This window comes from Pteropus alecto, unplaced genomic scaffold, assembly GCF_000325575.1.
Source record: "Pteropus alecto unplaced genomic scaffold, ASM32557v1 scaffold164, whole genome shotgun sequence".
Classification (NCBI taxonomy): domain Eukaryota; kingdom Metazoa; phylum Chordata; class Mammalia; order Chiroptera; family Pteropodidae; genus Pteropus; species Pteropus alecto.
This window is the reverse complement of record NW_006439568.1, coordinates 20,230,304-20,253,840: the sequence shown is the minus strand read 5'-3', so window position 1 is coordinate 20,253,840 and position 23,537 is coordinate 20,230,304. Positions and strand designations below refer to the sequence as shown.

The window sequence follows — 23,537 nt, the reverse complement described above, 5'->3', positions numbered from 1 at the left end:
TCCTGTTCTGCTTTTCCTGTAGCAAGATCAAAGATACAGTACCGTACCCAATTTCCAGTCTTCAAAACAGCATGCACACCTTCAGAAACACACAAATGTAAAAAAAATTATATGAATTTATTAATCTTTAATAATTACCTACTAAATGTTGACCTCTCTGGTCATATCTGTAAATCAATCCCAACCGATGCATTTTATTCCATTATGTTACACACAGAGGAGAAAAACTGCCAAATGCCCCAAACCACTTTATTCTGTTCACTAACAGCATAGTATTAACTGTATACAGAGTATGCCACTTGAAATATTCATGAAATATTTACCTTTGGAATCTACGTTCACTGCTAATATTTCTGTTTTTTCAGGTATGCAAAGCTTTTTAGGAGTCCTTTGGAAACAGTCAGGAACTTTGGGTGTTCCACCAGTTTTGACAACCTGCATGAAACAAAAGGAATTTTGCTCTAGAATTCTACAACATCTTAAGGAGTCAGTTCCAAAATCTGCCCACTGAGTCCTCTACACTTACTTGCAGTTCATCAATCCTAAGTAACCTACAATCCTGCAGGAGAGAAGAAGGGTCCGCATCTGAACCAGAGCTGCTCTGACAGTTTGTATTACTGGATGTTCCAGGAAATTTTACAGCAACATAGGCACCATCCACTTTCAGCACCTAGACGTACAGGTAAATACGCTAAATATTAATAATTTATATGAAATCAATATGCAAATGATATTCATTGGATTAATTTAAAACTGAAGGCATTTAATTCCTTATGAGTATATTTCTTCAATGATCACCAACATATAAAATTAACCCAAACAGATTCACCAAAGCTTTGTTGTTGACATCATTACTCAAGTCTTATTTTCTAGAAAAGAAAATGACCCACATAGTCAGTGATTACAGTCTGTGGATGTTTAGTAATCAACTAAAACCACAAATCCTCCAATCATTCCTCTTTATTAGTTTAGAGACTTGCTGTGCAAAAGAACTTTCACAATGATGGTAGTAACGTTCTATATCTGCAATGTCTGACACGGTAGTCATTAGCCAGAAATGGCTACTGAGCACTTGAAATGGAGCTAATGTGACTGAGGAGCTGGCTTTAATGTTATTTAATTTTAATAAATTTACTTAGCCACATATATAGCTAGAGGCTACCGTATTGGACAAGAGAGGTATACAGTTAGCAATGCACAGTAAGACAAGAACCAGGACTTGAAACCAGAATACTTGAGTCTCACCTCTGCTACTTACTTTTGATTTTGAGCCAGTGTGATCTTCTCAGAAGAAAATACCTGCCCATAAACTAGTTCTATTTTGAAAAAGGCCCTGTGAACTGTAGAGCATGGTGTATCTACTCTTTCCTTTAAGTACAAAGGAAAGACCATCACATTTCAAAAACTCATGAGCGATCAGGAAAACCTCTACTTTGCAGATATTCTACAACTATAGATACATTTTCTTTTTAAGTATATGTGGAGAGAAAGATGAAATTAATGACATTCCAGCTGATGGTCTCTACAAACTTGGTTTCTTCTCCAGAAAGAAGGGAAGAAAAAGTAAAAGGTGACTTAAAAAGAGTAGTGAGATTTTTAAATGTTATGGAAGATGATCTCCATTGGAGCTGTCTAAAGTTCCAAAGAATGGACTGTACCTAAAAGCAAAGTATCTCATTGTAGCTTTTCCATAAATCTAAAATAATTCCAAAACAACATTTTCTTAAAAAGTAACATATCAGCATAAATGCTCAAGGAGAGGAATAATAATCACGTGTCCATCAGTCAGGGACAGAGGACACCTGCATCAGATTAAGGGATGGGCTGGAGAAATCACTGAAGGTGAGAAATAAAGCAGCTCTGAAGGACGAGCTCATGAACACTCACCAACCATAAGTTCTTGGATAACCAACACCATTACAGTTCTAATTAATTAAGAATTTTTAGCTATTTTGAACAAACCTTGCCAACAGGAACATTCTTAACATCTTCCACAAAAACGACTTCCCGAAGAGACCACTGCTCTTCGTTCACCTTTTCCTCCTCCTTCGGGGCAGGGGTGGACCGCCGTCGTTCTTAGACAACAACAAAATGGTAAGTACCAAAAAGAAAATGTGAAAGAGACTTTATAGATTTTATCTAAATATATATATATATATATAAAGATCATTTGTTAAGGGATACAGAATTACGATATCTCAATAAAAATTTCGTGAACTGCTGCTTTATGAACTCAGGTCTTAGGATCAACTTCTACTTCTAATGAATTCACAGTGAAAAATGGCCACAATTGTTAAATGTCTAACGATATTAACACTGCTACCACCAACTACAAGGAAGAAATACAAAACGTATTTTTGGACTCTAGAAATTAGGGCTAACTGACCAAGGCTTTTTAAAAAGGAAGATCTGTTGGTCTGTTCTTAAAACTATCATGTAATTATTAAAGTATAACTTTCAATTTCCTTAACTGCAAAGCAACTACACTGTAAAACAAGTTTATTTTGAGGTACTTTAAAAATGTTTTAAATCTAAGGTGCAGTAGGTTTATAAATTCTACTATTTCTGAGCAAAAGCTATGACCAAGTCCTAACCGATTTACAATGTTCTCAACAAAGGTGGTCAGATAGCTAGCTAGTGACAGTTATTTCTTTCTATTACTGTAATGTGTTTTACATATTGTAAAAACGAGGAATAGTCAACACTATAAATACTACTTTTTAATTTAAATAAAGCTGCAAACAGAAAAAGCCAAACCAGTAGAAACACAATTATATAAAAAGATACTAAAAATGATATGAGTTGCCTCAAATCAGGAACAAACAGAACACAGCAACCTGCCTGGCACCTTATTTTGACCACTACATCCTACACATAAAACTTACTATATGGCATTGATGCACTGCTGGCAATTGAGGATGCATCACTGCATGTGGATGCCGGAGATGGTGGAGGACCCATTTCTGTTTTCACTGGTTCCTGCTTGTTTTCAGGCCTGATTAGAAATAAGATTCTCTTTATAATTAGGAAAATTAAGTGTTAGGAACTTACATAAGACTCAAGTTTATTCTTATGTAAGGGAATTAAATATTCAAAACTTGTACAAAATGGTATATTTTTAAGACTCAAGGTATTGAAAAAGGTATACAGTACGCACTTCAAATTTTTCATGTTTTAAAATAGGGAAGAAAAATATACCATATAAAGCTATCAACAACTTGGAACAATGATTCAAATAAGCCTTATTTAGGAATAACGACAAAAGCTACACCAAATTTATCAAGATAGCTTTATCATAAACCTCTTGAATAAACAAGTTTCGCATTTCAGTGAATCCTGACTTGGACACAGCAATTTAACTGAAAAAAAAAAAAAAAATGGTAAAGGGAAATAAATAAAAAGCCCACTAGATCATTAATTTGTAAGAGGTCAAAGGTGGAACTCTACTCACAATAATTTACAAAAATTTATTGCTGAACCATCTGGCAATAAACCATCATCTGCTACAACTAAAATGAGAAATTTTAAGACTAGTGAACTATCTCTCTTGAGTTATTTCATTATACTTAATAATTATACTTAGTTAAGATAATTACAGCAACTATAGAATATTCTTCCATACATGGTGAAAGCATTTTTATTTACTAAAGGGCAGAAATCAATTGTTAGAAAAGTCACATATTACTCAGAAATTTGTTATACATACATCATCCTGGTATACAATATAATCAGAGCCATCATTTTAACCTCCTCATCTTCTGCTGCCCCCACCAGGAACTTTCCCTGAGTGTAGAAACAGTCCACAGAAAACGGGTATTGTTTTTGCCAGCATCTTAGCAAAGTGCTCTGTGCAAGCAAACATGAACACTCACGGCTGCTCTGCAATCTTGTGGTGGAAGCAAGCTGATCCTGACTAATCTCTAGCATGCCTTTAAAGTGAAAGCATTTCGATGATTTGCAAAGAAGAGTTGATTGACATGAAAATGATTATCCTCTAACATTTAATTTCACTTAGCTCTTTTACTAAATTTGTTAAGAGATGGCAAATTTCAAGGAAGATCTTGAAAAACTTCACATATACAGGATTAAAATAGCATATTCTATTTTAATCTCATTTATACTATTTAATGCACGTCAAAAATATTTCAAATGTTCTTTACAAAGTTTCATTAAAAAATGAAAATTTGTTTCATTACTTTATTTTTAGGATGAAAAATATCAATGTAATTAGGAAGAAAGTCTATAAACCTATTTTTAAAAACAAGACAGCACTAAAACAAAGCAAAAAAAACCTAATTAGCTATAAATTACAATAAGTTTGGTTTAGTAAAGATCCTTTTTAATTTATTTAACAGAAATCCCTGTGTTTCAGAATTTCAATTTGTATTTTTAACATTAAGAGGAATAGCAGCTATAAAGGTAGTAAATTTATAATGATTACATTCGTTTGAGCAAATTAAAAAATTTCAGAACTTTAAAAACCTTTATGTATTATATATAGTACAATCCAATCATTTCTTTTCAATGCCTGTATACATTTAGGAAAAAAAACACAGCAAAATATTTAAAGTGTTATTTCTGGAATGAAATATTAATACTCTTCCGTGTTTCTAAAATGGTCACATTTTTCTATAAGATTAAAAAAAATTTTATTTAAAAACTTTTATTAAAGTCTTTAAGTTCATGTACCTCACAATCAAATTATAATACACTTAAATTTTTTAAAGAGGAGTAGATGCGTCTAAAAGTCCAGGTGTTAAGATCTGTGTATCTGGTTCCCAAACCATAAGCCAGAATGTGGGCTATCCACAATTCCGTGGTTATTTCTGTTCACATATCCCTTCAACCCTAAAATTTACAAATCCTTTACAGAATTTCCCTCCCAGCACACTGACCTTTAAAACCCTTCCAATGATCAAGATGTGCAGCCAAGACATTAGTTAGAGAGTAAAATGATGAGAGCGAGGAAGGAGCCCTAACATAGTAGGGCTGAACACACTGTTACTGCTACACAACACCTACAAAGGACACATTCTAACGACAAAACAAAGACATCAAAAGAGGGCTTCACACCACCACTCTGGTCACTGAATGGGAAGAACTATAATAGACAAATACTAAACGAGCTGCAATCAGCAAATTTTACCAATTCCTTTCAAAACTCCTGGGTATGTTAAGAAGACCCCATTGTGTTAGCACTTTTCTGTGTCACTGTACACCTCTAAGTCTCCCTTGATCAACGTCCTTCATATACAGCGCAAACTAAAAACTGGTGTAAAATCAAGACTAGTTAGGTATAGTACTTACTTAGCTTCAGTAGTTTTGCTAGCTTTGTCCATGCTTTTCAAGCTCTCAGGAGACCGAAGTTGAAATCTACAGCTATCATTCATATTCCAAACTGACTCCATTAAGACACCAACTTTAGGAATCCCAGCACTAATTGAAAATGCAACTGCTCCAGCATGATAAAGAGGATTATTTCTTAAACACACCTATCAAGCAAAAGAAATCACCATCAACATGACATAATTTTAAAACAACCTAAAAAAGTTTTTCAAATGTATGAAAACAGAATATATTAAAAAAGTATTGCTTCCTTGGTTTTCCAAATATGATCTTATATAATCCAGAAGGCTGATTAAAACATGGACTTAAAGGTCTCAATTAAGAAACTTTACTCCCAAAATTAAGGAGCAGGAACAATTTTAGTAACATTTGAAAATTAAAATTTCATGCAGCAAATGTTCTGACATTCTGTTATAAGGAAACAATAGAAACAGCAGAGAAGAAACTAAAAGGGTCATTAAAAAAATGGAATGTAAACAAAAGTTACACTTTTTATGTTTCTTATTATTTGAATTATTTTCTTCCTTAATTCATGACACTCTATAGGCTCTACCACTTCATATCTACTAATGACTGTTTCCCCCAGAAGACTATTGTCTTCTACAAGTCAGAAGCATCAATGGATAATATAAGCCTTCTCTTAAATTAAAAGAGATAATATGCAGATGTTAGTGTTATAAGTTAACTGAGTTCAGGAATGAACACTCGATAAATTCTCACTGCCAGGGAACATGCTGAAACCAACAACCTGCATGGCAGCACTATCAAATGCACTAAGAACAGTTCCAAAAAACAGATGAATATTATTTCTGGAAATCTCTTTTGATTTCTCTAGTCTTACTAACATTCTGTTCAGTCATCCAATAACTAATGATTATGTTGGACTTGACCGCTGCATACGTGAAGACCATGACTTTCGGTGATTTGTAATTAAAGAGACACAGAAGAAGGTGGTACACCTGAGAAGCATGGGAACTGGAAACAATGGAGAAGAGTTGGAGTTCCATCAAAGAATAGCAGCGTGCCACTAAATACAGTGCTACAACCTAGAAGAATAGTTCACAAAAGCTGACTTTTTGAAAAATGTATGCCCTGCTTAGCTGTGACTTAAAAGGAAGTTTCATCCATAAATTTTCAAAAAAGAGTGGTAGAAGCTTAAAACGTGAAAGAGGACTAATAAGGAAGAAGGCTATGACTGAAAAAGAAATGTGGCGAGACATATTAGAAGCTATTTATTAATGTCTTCTTATAAAAATAAATGTACCTTAAAGTCAAGGAGCTGTGTATCCAGGGTCTAGTATATAACAAGACAAAAATACAGGCATTCCTCAGAAATATTGTGGGTTCCATTCCAGACCAGCGCAATAAAGTGAATATCGCAATAAAGCGAGTCACAAATTTTTTGGTTTCCCAGCACATATAAAAGTTATGTCTACCCTATATTGTAGTCTATTAAGTAATAGCACTGTCTTAAAAAATAGTATATACCTTAATTGAAAAATACTTTATTGCTAAACTGCTACCCATCATTTGAGCCTGCTGGAAAAATGGTCCTGATAGACCTGCTTGATGCAGAGTTGCCACAAACCTTCGATTTGTAAAAAATGCACTATCTGCAAAGTGCAGTAAGACATGGTAGGCCTGTACAGTTCTCTCAACAATTATGATCTGTGAGTGCAGTTGTAGCTGAAACCTCTAACAATTCTTTTCCAATGTTAGTACATGAATGCTCTCCTTGTCCTATGGCTGCTGACTGTCTTAAACCTCCAGTTTTCTACAGCTTTAAAACAAAATCTCAGTTCTACACCAAATATTTTATCATTTTTTTTCTGTGTTCAATCTTTAAAAAGCAAAGGAAAAAGAAATGAGCGGCGCCTGAGTGCAGCACATGACACACAAAATATTTTAAAATACTGCTATCTTTCAGCAATTTAGTGCCAAGCTATTTTGTTTAGCTTTCCTTCAGTATATCTTTAAAGTATTTTTCTGCTGTTTATAGTAAGGCCACCCTAACATGCCAATAAGGCAACTGATAGGATATCCTGCTATTATGTGAGTCCAATGAACATGGAACTTTTCAGAACATCAGAAATCAGCATTTGAACTAAATAAGAAAAGGGGAGCTCCAAAGAGAGAGAGATCTGCTCCATGCAACTGGCATAAGTAATGAAGGCTGAACAATAATATTCAAAATCATGAAAAATTGCTAAAAACTTCCTAGTTGGTAGGCCAACAAAGGAGTCAGAACAAGACATGAACAGGACAAAAAAATAGAGCCACAAACAAAAAGAACAGCTCCATTTGAGTTTTAGAGAAAAGTAACAGCTAAAATGGTTACTACTTTTTAAGACAGAAAATATAAGTAAAATCATCTTGTAGTGATGACAAAAAAAAAAAAAAATTTGAAAGAAAGTGCTGGATGAGGAAAGCACTACCACATTATGTAAAAACCACCATTTGCCTAAGCGTTAGGGATTAAAAATTACTTCAATATTCATTGCAGCACTTGCTATGATGAATACAAGTGTAAAGTTTTATCCTAAAGATAAACTACAATGAGAGTCTAATGAATTAGAAGTGTAACAATAGTTCTCCAACTCTCTTGGTCTCAGAACCCTTTTCCCTATTACATTTTACCAAGAACCCAAAACTCTTTTATGTGTATCTTATCTAGTTGGCATTTAATATACTAGGAATTAAAACTGAGAAATTTAAAAATATTTATTTAACAGTAACAAACCCCATGTTAACATTAATAACCTTTTTTTATGAAAAATAACTACATTTTCAAAACCAGTGAGAAAAGTAGCATTGGTTACATTTTTGCAAATCTCTTAATGTTTGCTTTACTAGAAGACAGCTGGGTTCCTATGTCTGCTTCTGCATTCAATCGGTTGTGATGTTACTTTGAGTAGAGTATATGAAGACAATTCAGCCTCACAGAGATATATAATTGGAGAAAAATGGACTCTGCAGACTCCTGGAAAGGGTTAAGAAGCCAGCTGCTGTAATAAAAAAATCATTTTCTATAAGATACCTACAGGAGTCTAAACTATCTGAGTCAAAAAGAGCAACTGGTGGAATCAAGTAATTTGATGAAGCCTCGATCCTCATGCTGACAGTAACCCCAGAGAACGGTATCTTTCAAACAGCTTGGTTGTAAGACTCATGCGTCATGGGTATTAAAATACAGTGATGCCTAGGCCCCGCTACCAGACAACATGTCAGTAAGGGGCTTCAGACTCTGCATTTAAGTACCAAATGATTCTTAAACCAGATAAATCTGGGAACCCTGCCCCACAGAGAAACCTCCTGACATCAGGGCAAAATCTGTTACTCAATTACTGAATAAAGAATGATGTACCCCATACATGCCACTGGAACCTGGTCCTTCAAATAACATTCATTTGTAAAACTGCTTATAGTGGAAGGGAGAAGAAAGTGATTCTGAAGAGAAACAATGTCCCTTAGGACAGGCTTAATTCTGATCATACCTGGGTACCAACAGTGATGTTCGGCATCGAAGAAATACCAGCACTAGATTTGGGCTTTTTATTTTTTGCTCTAGCTTTCTCTAACATTTTTTTCCTTTGACTAAAAGGAACTACACCCCTGAAAAGGAAAAGCATAAATTGGTCAAAGAAACAGCAAAAAATCCCATTAAACAAATCTGAAATTACACACATGATTTAAGTATTTCTGGTATATTCAAACTTCTCTAATATTTTTGCTTTGGAATCACAGTAATATGTTCAACTTATTCTTAATTATAACTTATCATAAGTTTAATATATAACTTGATCAATTTTTATTAAACTTTTAGGATTAAAATTTACAGGAAACTCATCATGTGATATGTTCTTCCAAATAATTACATTTCATTGGTAGGTTTTTCCATATATTATTAATTCTGCCAATCCAATTTACTGATAACTCCTTAAAATACAACAGAGAATTCTTTTTAAATAGTAAATATTTAAGGCATAGAACAGTCATACAATGAAATATTTTAATAACTCTCAAAATTATATTTTAATAGTGAATGATAAAAGCATGAAAAAATACTGTATTACCTATCCTTTCAAATATGTAAAAGCAAAGTACTCATTTATATACAGGCAATAAAGATTAAAATATCCCCAAATGTTAACAGTAGTTATTTTGGGGTTGTAGGATTATAAGTGATTTTTGTTAGATTTTTATAAAATTTCATAATATTAGTCACTAGGTGAGCATTTTTATAAGCTTTTCTTTCTTTAAGGGGTTTTTTTTTTGGTAACGTTACTTTGCTCCAAAGTGAACTTTCACTCTCTATAAAGCATTATCTTTGCTGACCTCATGCTGGCGTTCACTACCCAAAGCACCTATTTACGCACATGACACATTCACTGAGTGCCCAACCTGCGATACTCACCACCAATATAAATTGTTCTCTAGCTGGGCACAGGTGTAAAGGGCACAGCAATGTAAAGAGACAATCCGTTCGCCTTGAAGTTCTGAGTAAGTCTGTGCAGTGTGCTCTAATTTAGAAGCCACAGAACTTAAAGTTTCATCGACCCATGTAGCAACCTAAAGAACAAAATATTAGAGCTTTATAATTTTTTTTAAAAAGTAATCTTTTCAAAAGAAATGGTCAAAAAACTATATACTCTATGGACTGGAATTCTAAAAGGTTCTGAACTAAGGGCTAAAAAATAAGTCATTCAGAAAAGGTATTTAATAAGACTAGAAATTAAAATACTTTCTTCATACAAATAAATCAAGAGCAATTATTAAAATAACTGTCTAAAGCCATCTAAAGGCATTCATCAAAAGTAAACACTTGTTGAGACAATTTCTTAAAACAAGTTAGTGACTCTAAAGCCAAACTGAAAATCTAAGGTATAATAATCCATACTTTTTCAATCCATAATGTAATCTCAAGCTACAATGCATTTCAATATCTTTTTTTCAGCATTTATCTGAGTATTTTTTTCTTCCTTTAAAGCAGAAAGCTACTTCTAATGCTGGATTATAATAGAGATAAACCAGTAACAAAAAGATTATATACTGAATTACTCTACTAAGGCTAAGACACTTTGTATTTGTGGAACTAGTCAGGAAGACAAAAAATGAAAAGATAGAAATGGGGTAGAGGAAGGAAGAAAACCGAGGATTTAAGCGTGAAATGTTTATCAATCAATGCAAAGTGTTTCATACCTTGTTATTTTCTGTAGCTACAGTTGCTCTTATGCTATTTGCAGACAGGAGGACTATCTTTTCATTGGTTAGTCCCAAAAACGTCGCTCGTGGATGATGTAATGAAGGATTCTTTTAAAGTATAAGAAAAATTATTACCATTTTGTATGCTGATATGTAGAGTTATCTGATATAAGAATTAATAAAATACCTGTGCATTTCTGTAAGGCTCAGATTCACTCCACTTCCACTGATAAAGTTCTCCTTTACTGCTAACAGCCAAAAGCTCAGAATATAGAGCCCCAATACAGATGAATTTTGTTCCATCCTATAAAGTAAAATAATATAATGGTGTATATATATAAAACAATTGCCAAAATTGGATTTGATCACTACATAAAAGCTGGATTAATTATGTGAACACATAAACCACAGCTATGAAGTCTTTAGCACAGCCTGCACGGCCCCCCATAATATGGCCACCTTCCTGCTCCTGGACCACGTCCACCAGGATCCCACCATGTCCTTGTTATTCTCCTGTGTTGCTGTTTCTCAGGTGACTCACTCCCTCACCTCAATTAAGTCTGCTCAAATGAGACTTTCTCTGACCACACTACCTATGAAACCGCCACTCTCATATTCTGCCTCCCTTACTTTGCTTTCTTTTTAGTTCATAGCATTTCACAGCTTGACATATATTAACTTGTTTATAGTGTATCTCATTTGAATGTAAGCTTTGTCTTGTTCACCACTATAACAGAAGATTCCTTCTCTGTAGGCTCTTCCAAGCTGCTGAAACAAATGTCTGTGTTGGATTTTAAGGGGAAAGTTCATTTAGTTTTAAGGCAATGCACACGGAGTAAGTCGGAATGCAATTAAATTTTACAAAGCTTAGACAATAAATACAAATAAATATCAATATATATATAGTAAGCTTTGTCTTGTTCACCACTATAACAGAAGATTCCTTCTCTGTAGGCTCTTCCAAGCTGCTGAAACAAATGTCTGTGTTGGATTTTAAGGGGAAAGTTCATTTAGTTTTAAGGCAATGCACACGGAGTAAGTCGGAATGCAATTAAATTTTACAAAGCTTAGACAATAAATACAAATAAATATCAATATATATATATATTTTTTTTTTTAATATAAGACCAGTATGACCAGTCAGGAAGCTACCTAAAAATCTCACAGCAAAACTTGCCAATAACAGATTTTAGGTTGTACCTTTTGCTAGTGGTCTAGTCTATACACAACTTCAGTTCTCTTTGGAATTCTGGCTCCAGAGCATGCTAAACTAATAGTATCTTTTTGGTTTTCTGTCAAATTCCAATCTTATTTGGTATAGATGGGTTACAGCGCTCAGCTAAAGTCGGTGAAGTCTGCCAAGATTTTAAATACTGTGACAACAGGTTATGCCTCAGAGTCATCCAAAGAATGCTCATTTTAATCTTCCATCTTACCAGTACCAGTCAGCCTTATTTTCAAGTCATGATGGGATAGAGACCAAATTTGAAATTCTCCAAGTTAGCAATTCGTCTCCACCCTTCCCCATGGGTATCTGAAAGCACAGTCTACTTTCTCCATGGCTATCACATCAAATATTTTCCCTCACACTTCCTTCTTGACCCGTTGGTTGAAAGGATGATGAAATCAGAAAAAGTGAGTCCAAAACCTGGATCCAACACTTATTAAATATGTGACTTCAAGTAACTTATGTAATTTTTCTGAACCTATTTCTTCATCTCTAAAACGAGTATTATAAAAATACATATTTTACGGAGGATACAATACGGAGGAGACCGAGGGTAAAAACCAAATAAAGTAACATATATAAAGTGCACCATACAGAGTCCAGCGCAAGTGAGTCAACTGAATTCAACCATCACATTACTCTGCTCCCCTGACTTCATCTCCTCCTCACCCAGAAAGCACAAGCATCCTGAGTATTTTCATTCTCCCCTACTCCACTCCCCCATCTCAGAAAAAGCAGCATCCTTCTCTATTTAAAGGTAACACCCACATGCACTGGATGTAACAGTCTCTTGTAAACCCAACAACCATACAAACTTATCTCTCCTCAATCCCACTCACAGTAAAGTGAGTTATCGCTTGGCATGTTTCACCGTACCAGCTTTCCTTAACAGCTATAACTGCACTTCCAACAGCCACATCAATACCCTATGTATTCAATCAATCCATCTTCTCTTTAAACTCTCCATTCGAATCACTTGACCCTGGTTCATCATCTCTTTTGGAGCCTCTTCTCTCCTTTGTTCACAGGTCACTACTCTCTACCAGTCTTCTTCCAATCTCCATGACTATTCTCCAACTCCCGCACACCACCATGTACTCCTTGCCCCAGATTCTGTTCTTGTCGCTTTGTTCAAATTATGCTCCATCCTTAGCCTAAGTGACTGCATCCACCAGAGCACTATGCTTTTAATCATGTAAATCTCCTGACTCCAGGCTAACCTGTAAGAGCTCTCTATCTGGATGTCTTAAAGCACTGTAACATGGCCAAAAGCTGCATGTCCCCTATAATCCCCATCTCCAAGGATGGCATCCACCGCCCACTCTGTACAAGAGAGAAACGTGGGACGGGTGCTCTCCTCAACAACTCCGCCTTCTCTCTTAACAATCTAATGACTAGCAAACCAGCGCTGCCCTTGTCCTCTCAGATTCTTCCCTCTCTCTGTCCCCACTGTCACTGCTTTGGTTGAGGTTTTCACATTTCCTTTAACAATTCTACCAATCTCTTAGCTGACTCCACATTTTTCCTATTCCCAACTTTCTCCCTCAATGCCAATAGTTTGTCTCCTTGAAAACAAACAAAACAAAATCCCACCAATCTCATCACTCTTGGTAACTCCAGAACAACACTTAACTCCTTGGCAAGCTGTCCGGGGCCCTTTACAGTCCTGCTCCATCCTGCTCTTCTCCTATTCCCTACAACATAGCAGCGATTCTAAATTTCTCCTTGTTCCCCAAATACACCATGACCTTCATGACTCTAGGCCAGTGCCTGATACATTTGGAATGCCTGTGCACCTTGGTCAACAACTACTTAACCTTCACAACGCTGCTGAACTGTCACCTCCTCTGTGAAGTCTTGGCCAAATCTTTTGTGTGGTATTAGTCATTCTCCACTCTGAGCCCCGAAGCATTGTATTTTCACCTTCAGTCTACCACTGATCACACTGTAAACACATCATACTGTACTGAGTGTTTGTCTCCCCTCTCAGTTCCCTATGGAAGGGTCCATACTATAATCACCTCTACATTCCCTAAAGACAGTTTGGCACACAGCACATAGTAGCAGCACACTGATAACTGAATGAACAAATAAATCTTAATTTCAACTGCTCTGAGTAAATGCCTGCCAAAGCAGTGCAATCTTGAAGGAAGCCATTCCTATGGCAAAGCCTGGTACACAAGGCCCTCTCAAAACGGACTTGCCTATATCCTTCAAGGGTGGGCCAACATTCCCCAAGATAAGTCCTGAATGAGCCAACTAAACCCTGAAAATTCCGAGAACTCACAAATGTAGACAGCCGGTACAACTAGCAACCAAAGAAAGATGACGGAAAAATCACCTATTGCTTCTTGCCTGCTTTAGATTTGTGCATAGAGAAATACAAAACCATCAAATACACACAAAGGAACAATATTTTCAGCTTACTCATTTAATAATGTCAGAGAAAATAATACTTTTATTGTTTTAATGAAATACTTAACAGCTGCTTCTGAACAAGTTGGGGGCCAACTGGAAAAGCAGATAGATACGCGGTTTCCCATAGGATCAGTAGTTTAGCTCTATTTAACAAAAATCGAATCATCAGAGATTAAATCTAATTAGTAAACTTGCAACTGTATGAATATGAATATACAGGTCATCAATCAAATTAGAAATTCTTCCCCAAAGAGAGAGGGAAACTGTTAAAAATATGATGGAAATTAGGTCATGGCCAAAGCTTAAGGAAAAAAAAAAAATCATTCAGCCCAGCAGCATGAACTCCTACCGCCCATATCTGCATTTAATGATTTTTAAAAAGTTGGTCTCTTTCTATTCCTAGATTTCTCCCACAAAACTTGATTTTCACTTTTTATCTTTTAAAATTTTCCTACTATCAGCAAACACTAGTTTTCCCATTAAGTATCAGATCCAATAGCAATGTACTATGCATTGTGGTTGAAATGGATGGAATACAACTAACTACAGGTTACACTGTCCCATCTGGTCAACTGTACTTATTCACACTTCATTTCTCCTTGCCTATCTACTTTTCCATATTCTTAGGCCTGACTTCTTTTCCTTTTTATGACCATTTCTCTCTGCGTTTACTTCATCGTTAAATTACATCTGTGACACACCTAGCTAACTCTTAACAAATACTTCCTGGAAACTTTCAAGTGTCAATAACAATGACAACAACAAAAAAAACCCCCCACCCACCTTCCACATCTGGAACCCTGCAAGGGAAGCAATGTGACCAATGAGTTTGATAACTGGTTCCAGTATGGAAGCTGCTCCACATAGTAAGTAAGGAGCTAAATGTCCTTGGCTATTTCCTCTCAACACCATTCAAAGAAACAGAATAACACACAACTCTACTATTCAAAAGGCTGATAGGAATAAATTTTCTTATTTTCCCTGGACTATATAAAGAGATGCAGAACAGTAAGGGATTAACTGTAAAGTAACAGTACCGACTTGCTCAATTAGTTTTGTTTCCTCATCATCCATACAACGCTCACCAAGCTCTTCTCTGAGAGTTTACTGAAAGGAAAGGATGCGTGCATCCTTCAAATAGAAACGGCTTGTTTTGTGATACGGCACAAAACGATGTTTTTACGTTCAGCTTCAGAAGATTTACTTAGCATTATTTCCATGCAATTTTTCTCCCTCCTTTCCCTTTAACATTCTACTTTTAAAAGTCTCTGTTACTACTATAATTGCATTTTTTTCTCTTATAAGTCACTTTAGATTCTTGTTGGAAGTGGGTTGGTACAAATACATATATAGTTACAATTTACATGTACACATTCAGCAACACAGAACTAAATTTGTAGTCTGAGAAAACTGCAAAAATGACTGAGAAGTGAAAATGGAGCCATATTAAATAATCACCTAATTAAAAGATTTCATCTTCTCATTGAAATAACTGAATTGTCGAAGCTACTTCCAGATATATAAAGTACAATAAATAAGCAAAGAGAGGGAGGGATGGGAATGGGGGAGAGAGAAGTGCTGGGGGAGGGTTGATTACGGGAAGGGAGGAGACAGCATTATAAAAAATGTTGATATTTTTGGTAAAACTATTCAGAAACCAGAATAAACTTGGCTAGTTTACACACCAGGAACTAGGACTTAAAGGTACAGACTGATGCACTCCCTCCACTCCTTACTGTGTCCATATAGACTGCCCTTTTATTTCCTAAATGCTAAATTATCACTGTAATGAGATGTTTCCATTACCTGTATTCTAGTCCAGTCAGACGAGGGTCTATACCTCTTTCAGCCTGTGCCCAATTCTAGCAGAGAAACTGGCACACAAAATACCACTGCCACATAGAACTATCGGGAATACCCCAACCCACTGGGGTCTCTCGCCCTTCCATGATGTGCAGAAACTGCCTGCTGTCTTTGGAGAACGGGACCCTGTAGGTATCTTACTCTTTACGTTTTACTTTTACTAACTTATTTAATTTTCATAACAATCCCATAAGGTAAAAACCATTATTATCCTCATCTTATAGAGAAGAGGACAAAGGCCCAGGGAGGTTACAGAATGGAAGGCCACACAGCTAGTAAGTGGCAGAGCCAGGATGTGAACTCCAGCAGTCTGGCTCCAGAGTCTACACTCTTAGTAATCACTCCACATGGCCTCCGGCAACTCCCCAAAGCCCCTTCTACCTAATTCTAGCACGGTACTTACTTGAAAGTATTTAATATCATTTCTCTGCCTTCCTACAAAATTCTCACCCTAACACCTAAGCAAAAGACTTATTAACACATGGTAATGCATTTAATCAAGGCCACTAAATTAACACTGAATTACCCTCACCTCTGTCTTCATGGAGCTTCCAACATCCCTACGGTAAATTTTAATTATGCCTTTATACTAGTTTTGACATTTAACTCAAAGAATAATTCATGGAAATACTTAAAGTTTAAGGTTACTTCAAATATTTTCACTTCAAGATTATACTGTAAAGCCTTGAAGAAAAGAGAACATTCCACCGTTAAAGGAGGTTTATTAGCCTACAAAATGGTAAAATTTTGAAGAAGTGGCTGTTCTTCTACATGGGTGATGGGAAAGTCAGTACTAATCCAGGTCACATGCCAATGCAAGTTCTCATGCAACCTAATAAAAGGAAGAATGAAAAATACTATGAATGCTAACCAAACTTACAATAAGTATTAAAAATATTGATTCGGTCATTTCTGAAATTAAGCTGGGATGCATATGATGCATATTTTTAGCACAGAGAGAAAGAGACACACACACTCCTTCCAAGTATGCATGCTGACACATCTATCTTCCTGCATTCTCCACCTATCTCTCCACCCTCTATTAGCCTTACCCCCAAACCTTCTACTCTTCAGAGATCACTGCCCCCAATTTTGGAGGACTAACACGGTCCTACATATTACCTGTTTCCTCATGCGGCATTTATCCTATGCCCTGTAGAACAGTTTTGCATGTCGCCCTAAAGTTACCTGAAGGCAAGGTCTTTTTACCCTTTAATAACTCTGCATTCTCTTCCTGAATGTAGCATTCAGCCTTGCAAACAAGCATCCACTAGTATTTATTCATAACTGATAATGTTTAATGGTTTAATTAGGCTTACACTGATTTGTCCCTGAATTAAAATTTTTGATGTCTAAATTTCAATCATAAGCTAATAAAAAGGGATTCTTTTTCAATGACATTTTAAGTTAGGTTTAATAGGGGAAAAAAGGTATAGTTAGGATATACTTTGTTTCACATACTGCTGTTCCTCCTTCAAAGTCTAAACAAACCAAGGAAAAAACACACTAAGTAAGGTACTGTACAGTGTTAAGATTTCATGATGCACTTAGTAACTGTCTCTGAAAACAAGTTGCACCTAAAAACATGTCTATCAGTAAAGGGAAAAATACTGGCTAAATCTAACAGAGGGTATACTGGCCAGAGAAAAAGCTTGCTAAACTTGTACTGTTCAAAACACTTCCATTAATCAAAAATCACATATGATAAAGAAGCCTAGACTAATACATATGCGATGTCACTACTAAAACAAGATTCTTAAGTCCTTTGCAACTTCCTGACAATATGAGGTAGACAAAGCCCTGGTATGATCCAGGCAAGAGAAATAGAAAACACAGAACAATGCACTAAACAAAAGAAAAGGCCCAATGTTAAGTTTAAATGGCGTTCTACCACATGGAGTGAAAGTAAAACTTGAGAAGTTTCTAGTTTTATGGAAATAAGAGAATTCAGTTCAGGGAAAGTATGTCAGCTGCCAAAGAAAACAATAACCTTTTGCTTACAAAGAGACTGATTAAAATTCATTTTCTCTCCTGCATTCAAGTTTTCTACATGAGTTGAATGCACAGGAAAATAAATGAACTACATCAAGATTCACAATAACTATAAAAATAAATATTCAGAAAGTTAGATAATATTTTCCTTTAATATCCCAAATTCAAATTCAAAGAAAGAAAAGAAATCCCTATCAGAATTTCCTTATCTGCTAGAGATTAACCTCAAAGTTCTCATGTTCTTTTACTTTACTTCTACTTAGGAAAATTTCCTACCCAACTGGCTTTGGAAATAAGAAGAAAGAAGCACTCCAGATAAAAGAGGTGATAAACATGCCTTCTTGTATAGGACCCTCCGAAGATGAATTTCCTATCACTTAAGGACAATGAAACCTAAACACCATCAACAGGATGCACCAACTCTGTTTCACTTCTGACAGTGATGAATTTTTAAAGATTCAAATCATCTTAAATCCTGAATGCTTTCTAGAACTCAGTCATCATACTTCTCAAGATGCAGAGCAGAACTGCCTCAGTCCATTCCTGTTCAGCCTGTTTTGTCTCTCACAGCATTTAGAGCAAAAGGGCCTACTAGAATTCACTGCTATCAGAAAGGAAAGCTAACTAATCGAAGAAACACAGATCCCTAATCTCTGATCTGCATGCTTGCCCTGCAAAAACTGGGGTCCACGTGACATTACAAAACAAATCCTACTAGAGCTAAACCATCAGTTACTGATATAATTATCACCAGAAAAAAAAATGCTGAAACAGAATGCGGATGTATTCTACCATTCTGATTTCTGACCTCACTAATATGACTCATGTAATGTCAAATAAAGATGACCTACTTATATTTTAAACAAAACAAAAATGTCACTTTATGTCTGTGTGGTTTTTCTTTTTTTTATAATGGTAGTACAAAAATCTGAAATAAAGCAAACTTTTTTGGGAGGCAGGGGTGGGGGAGGGAGGGTATTGCCAGGAATCTATTTAAATGGAAAGGGTGGAGATATTTTCCAAATACCTTATCAGGCCACCACTGCAAATCTTCTCCTAGAGATACTGGACTTTGAACAGGTGTATTCTTCTTATCCAAGTTTGGCTCTCCTTCCTTGCTGGTAGAGCCCCTTTCATTATCAAATGAGGCTCCATCAAGCCACCTTCGTTCACGTAAACGTAAAACGGATTCACGTTCACGCAACAGTTCAGAGTCTCTCTCTAAGGGAAGAAGGAGAACTGGTATGCAATTGGGTCACACCAGTGGGATAAAAGTAAGCCACTCTCTAGTAAAGACCCTTCAGGATGCAACTAACAGCAGTTTATCTACTCACAAAAACTTAATGTAAATGTATGTCTAATAAGCCTGACATGCAACATTCAAAACATTAACTCTTTCAAGTGAATGTATGAAAGTTAGAAACTAGTATTTTTAAGAACTATGTAGAGGCAAACTTTTCTGAATTCCAACTACATTATTTTAGAGCGGAATTACTTTATCTTAAACTGGACTCGATTTTTTTCAGTGGAGTTTAAAATTTTTGGCTTTCATTAAAAATGTTTACCTTAACTTTTTAATTTATTTCTTAGAAAATGTGCATAAATGAGAATTTCAACACATTAAGATACATATGTAAACCAAAAAAGTATTTGTTAGACCATCTTCAGTTATTTACAAAAAAAAAAAGCAACCTTGCACACACAAGAAGAAAATCTGAAATGGTTAAAATACAAATCCATTAACTATAAAACTTTCAATAATCCAAGCCCTTGTTTAAAAGTAATTTTACAGGCTAGATTTTTATGTGTAAATTTTATTTAAAATTTTTTGAGACACTAGACAGGCTTTTAAATTTATTTTAAGAATCTTTATAGAAAGACTTACAAAAATTCTTCACCTGCAATTGGCTATTAAGTCTCTAAAGCCATTTTTTTTTCCAGTTTGTGTATATATTATTTTTTAAAACAGATAATCAAAATAAACTTTCTAAGATTTGGATAAGAAGGATTAAAAACAGTATTAAGTGGAACCATATGAAATTGCCATCAATACAGGTCAAAAATAGTGTCAGCAATTTCATATAGTTCAAACTAAAAGTAATGCCTACATAGAATGACCTAGGGAAAAGCAAAATGGAGAAATTATCTGTTAGCTAAATATTTGAAAATGGAATACTTGATACATTTAAGGCAGTAAAGTATGCATTTATTTTTAAAAAATTTAAAGCTATCATATTATAAGTTTTGTACGTTAAAAAAACCATAGGTTGTTTTAAAACTGTGCTTATAAGTACCCTAAGTATCTGGCAGAAAGATCTTAATATAATATGGCATCTTTTCCAGTTTACTAATGATCAGTATATGACACAGCTGATTCTCATCTGTTATCTGAATCAAGCAGTTTTACATTCTGTAAAGTAAAAGCATTGACTTAAAATTAAAACGCAAGCTAAATCTATACCAACATATACTGAGAAAGTCTTATATTTATATGATTACAAAATCTTGTTTCTTACCTCTACTCTGTACTATATCTTTTAAGAATGTCAAACTTTTGAAAATAGCATTTTAATAAGCTAAACATTTCTATATACTTATTATTGGCCACTTGAAGTCTAAGTTTTTTCATTTTCACTCTTCCATTTAACCAGAATTTAAAATGAACAGAAAAATCAACTTTATTTTAATCAAATAAACTAAAGAGACTTGTTTTCTGAATGCTGCATGTCACTGTAAAGTAGAATTCTGCTTTTAGTTCAGAATCCATATTCCTAATTAAAAATACAGTTAGGTAGTCGTAACCCTTGATGATCACCTCTGAAGTATCGTGGCTCTTCAAAATCAAAAATAATTAGTTTTAATGCCAAAGCATCCAAAAACATTAATAAGTAATGATTTCATCGACTGTAATTTTTAAAGTTCAAATACAGTGGATTTTACCACTATCTCTCCATACGGCCAATAATCACAAGAAATAAATGCAAAATTACCTCGAGATGAGCCTAGCCTGGAAAGTGATGAACGGCGAAATGAAGGGTAACCAAAATAACTAATGTCTTCAGAAAACATGGCATCTGCATCAATAATGACACTTGGGTGGGCAGAATGAATATCAGCATCAAGAAGAGACATAAGATCCTCTATAAACAGAAACAAATATAAATGAAGCAGATATAGATAAAACATCTACAGACCACTGAAGAATCTCTGAAAATTAAAACATTAAAATCAGGGACTGACTGACATAACCTGAGGAAAAAAGCAATAACTACCTAGGAAATGAAGTTAATGTTCTTAAAGATTTTAAGGAACATCAAATGCATGACTGCTACTTGGGCTATCTACTAAATAATCACAAGAAAATAAGATCTCTATTTAAGATACCTGTGACATCGTAGAGCTAACACAGTCAAATCTAAATGCAGTTCACTTATTACATATTCAGTAATAAAGGCATCAAAAAGCTACATTCCAGAGTCACCTGTCAGCCAGTGATAAAGCCATGCCTACACATTCATGTCTTTGAGACCAAACACAAGTGCACTGAGCAAAAACATGGCCCCATTTTCCCTTTAAAAAAAAAATTATAATTAAATCAAACACTATAGTGAGAAATATCTACCACCTTGGAAAGAACAGTCAGAAAATCCATTGTACTTTAATATTCCATTTCCCAGTCAAAAAAAATAAATCTCTTCCTCCAGAGAAGAGAAAACCATAATGGTAATCCACCAACCTCCAGGCAAGTAAGATTCACTGGCTGTATCATCCCCATCATCTCCGTCCTCATCATCTCGGCTAAGTAAATTATTTACAGCAAGGTTTACATCAAGATTTGTTCGCTGAAGTTCCCGAATAATGACACTTCTGGATTTGCCTTGTAAAACGACTTGGGCCTGAAATTAAAAATTCAAAAGAATACTCTGCTAATTCTCGTTTGATTAAATTCTTTATCAAAATCAGCTTTCTACGATCAATATAGAAAAACAGTATTTCACAATTCTTGAGTCATGACTAAGCCCACTATATTCAGTTAAGCCTTACCTTGTCTTGTCTTATGTTAAACATTCTACAAGATCCTTACCTGTGAAATCAGCTCCTCGGGAATGACAGACGCTGGAATAACAGGCTGGGGCTGACTGCCCAAAAGCCCAGAGCCTCGATCCCGTCCTGTCCGAATCACTCGCGTCTGCCGACGGGAATCTCGAGCTCCAGCTGACGACCTACCAGAGGAGCCTCCTCCACTTCCGCCTACTCCAGAACTCCAGCGACTTCTAAATATTGAAGAATTTATAGAATTAGCATTTCATACCACCATTCTGAAAAAATCCCTTGGGATATATTTTCATTCTCTAAAGCTAAAATAAAGCTATTTGTCAAACCGACATAATATATAGTATTTTGAGATAATAGGTATAAGGTAATAGAACTAAACTTTAAAAATAACACTTCCAATTTTTTAAAAATGCTTACATATAAATTTGCTTTTTAGAAAGATAAATACACTTTTGCATCTTTTAAAATAATTTTTTAAAGATCCACATACAAGCATTTCCAGTCCAACTCTAAAATGAGTTTTAAAACACAGCTTGCCTTTGACAGCCCCAGAAGATGATATAATTACTAATACTCTGTTATTGCATAAAAGTTAAATTCAGAATTTAGGACTCAAGGTGCTTTGCATGGGATAAAAAATTCATTTTCAAAGATAAGAGTTCATTAATATTTAACATTTTAAGCACCCTGACCAAAGGGAAGCTACCTATTTAAAAAATTAATTTTTTCTTAAGTTTGAGAAAACTTAAGGGTATGACATCCACATCTTCACTTATTGCTCCAAACGTGAGAATTGAGAATCTTCAAATTAAACTAGATAACTGTAAAGCAACTGCTTTTCCGTATTCAATCAGATCTTAGAAAAAGGGTCACACAAATCATATTAGCCTTTTACATTATGACAGTGACGGTTCCCTTTAAAATGAATTTAATACTTAATTCTAGAGAGGTACTTTCCTCCCACCTCCTCTTCACTGCATTCACCTAAGACTGAAACCTTCCACCACCCACTGCAAACAGATTAAGTTTAAATTTGATTTCCCAAGCCTTTTTTTCTCTTAAAAATGCATGAATATATTAACAAGTAACAATTCTCAAGTCAATATACTACAAACTTCTTGGTCTCTCTTCTCACTTGATTGGAAAGCCCAATCTTTTCTAAACAAACAAAAACTTTTTAAAGTTTCTTCAGTAAAATGAAATAAATAAATTTTTTTCAGAAAACCTGGTGTCATCTTTTGAAGGCTTCTACACCAGTTATTGCACTCTATGAATTTATCTTAATGCACTGTCTGTATCTACAGTCTAACAAACCGCCCATGATAATTTTAAAGAAAAACAATTATTGTGCATTCTTAGGGCTGCAGTATGAAACATCACTTAATTTTAGCTATGTAGTGGTAAAGAACCATTCAAAGACCAAAAGAAAAAC

General features: G+C 35.0%; 1 protein-coding gene across 1 annotated transcript in view; it reads right to left on the bottom strand.

The window, feature by feature from the left end:
* Positions 1-23,537, bottom strand: part of UBR5 (ubiquitin protein ligase E3 component n-recognin 5) — an 88,272-nt gene that overhangs the window by 50,247 nt on the left and 14,488 nt on the right. Inside the window, exons 6-19 of the mRNA XM_025050069.1 lie at positions 22,134-22,323; positions 21,786-21,945; positions 21,040-21,189; positions 19,077-19,270; positions 10,736-10,852; positions 10,546-10,656; positions 9,761-9,915; positions 8,841-8,958; positions 5,308-5,492; positions 2,886-2,995; positions 1,963-2,075; positions 527-670; positions 324-435; positions 3-79 (exon numbers count right to left, since the gene is read on the bottom strand). Of these exons, the coding sequence (XP_024905837.1) occupies positions 3-79; positions 324-435; positions 527-670; positions 1,963-2,075; positions 2,886-2,995; positions 5,308-5,492; positions 8,841-8,958; positions 9,761-9,915; positions 10,546-10,656; positions 10,736-10,852; positions 19,077-19,270; positions 21,040-21,189; positions 21,786-21,945; positions 22,134-22,323 (1,936 nt within the window). The remainder of the gene's footprint in view (positions 1-2; positions 80-323; positions 436-526; positions 671-1,962; positions 2,076-2,885; positions 2,996-5,307; positions 5,493-8,840; positions 8,959-9,760; positions 9,916-10,545; positions 10,657-10,735; positions 10,853-19,076; positions 19,271-21,039; positions 21,190-21,785; positions 21,946-22,133; positions 22,324-23,537) is intronic.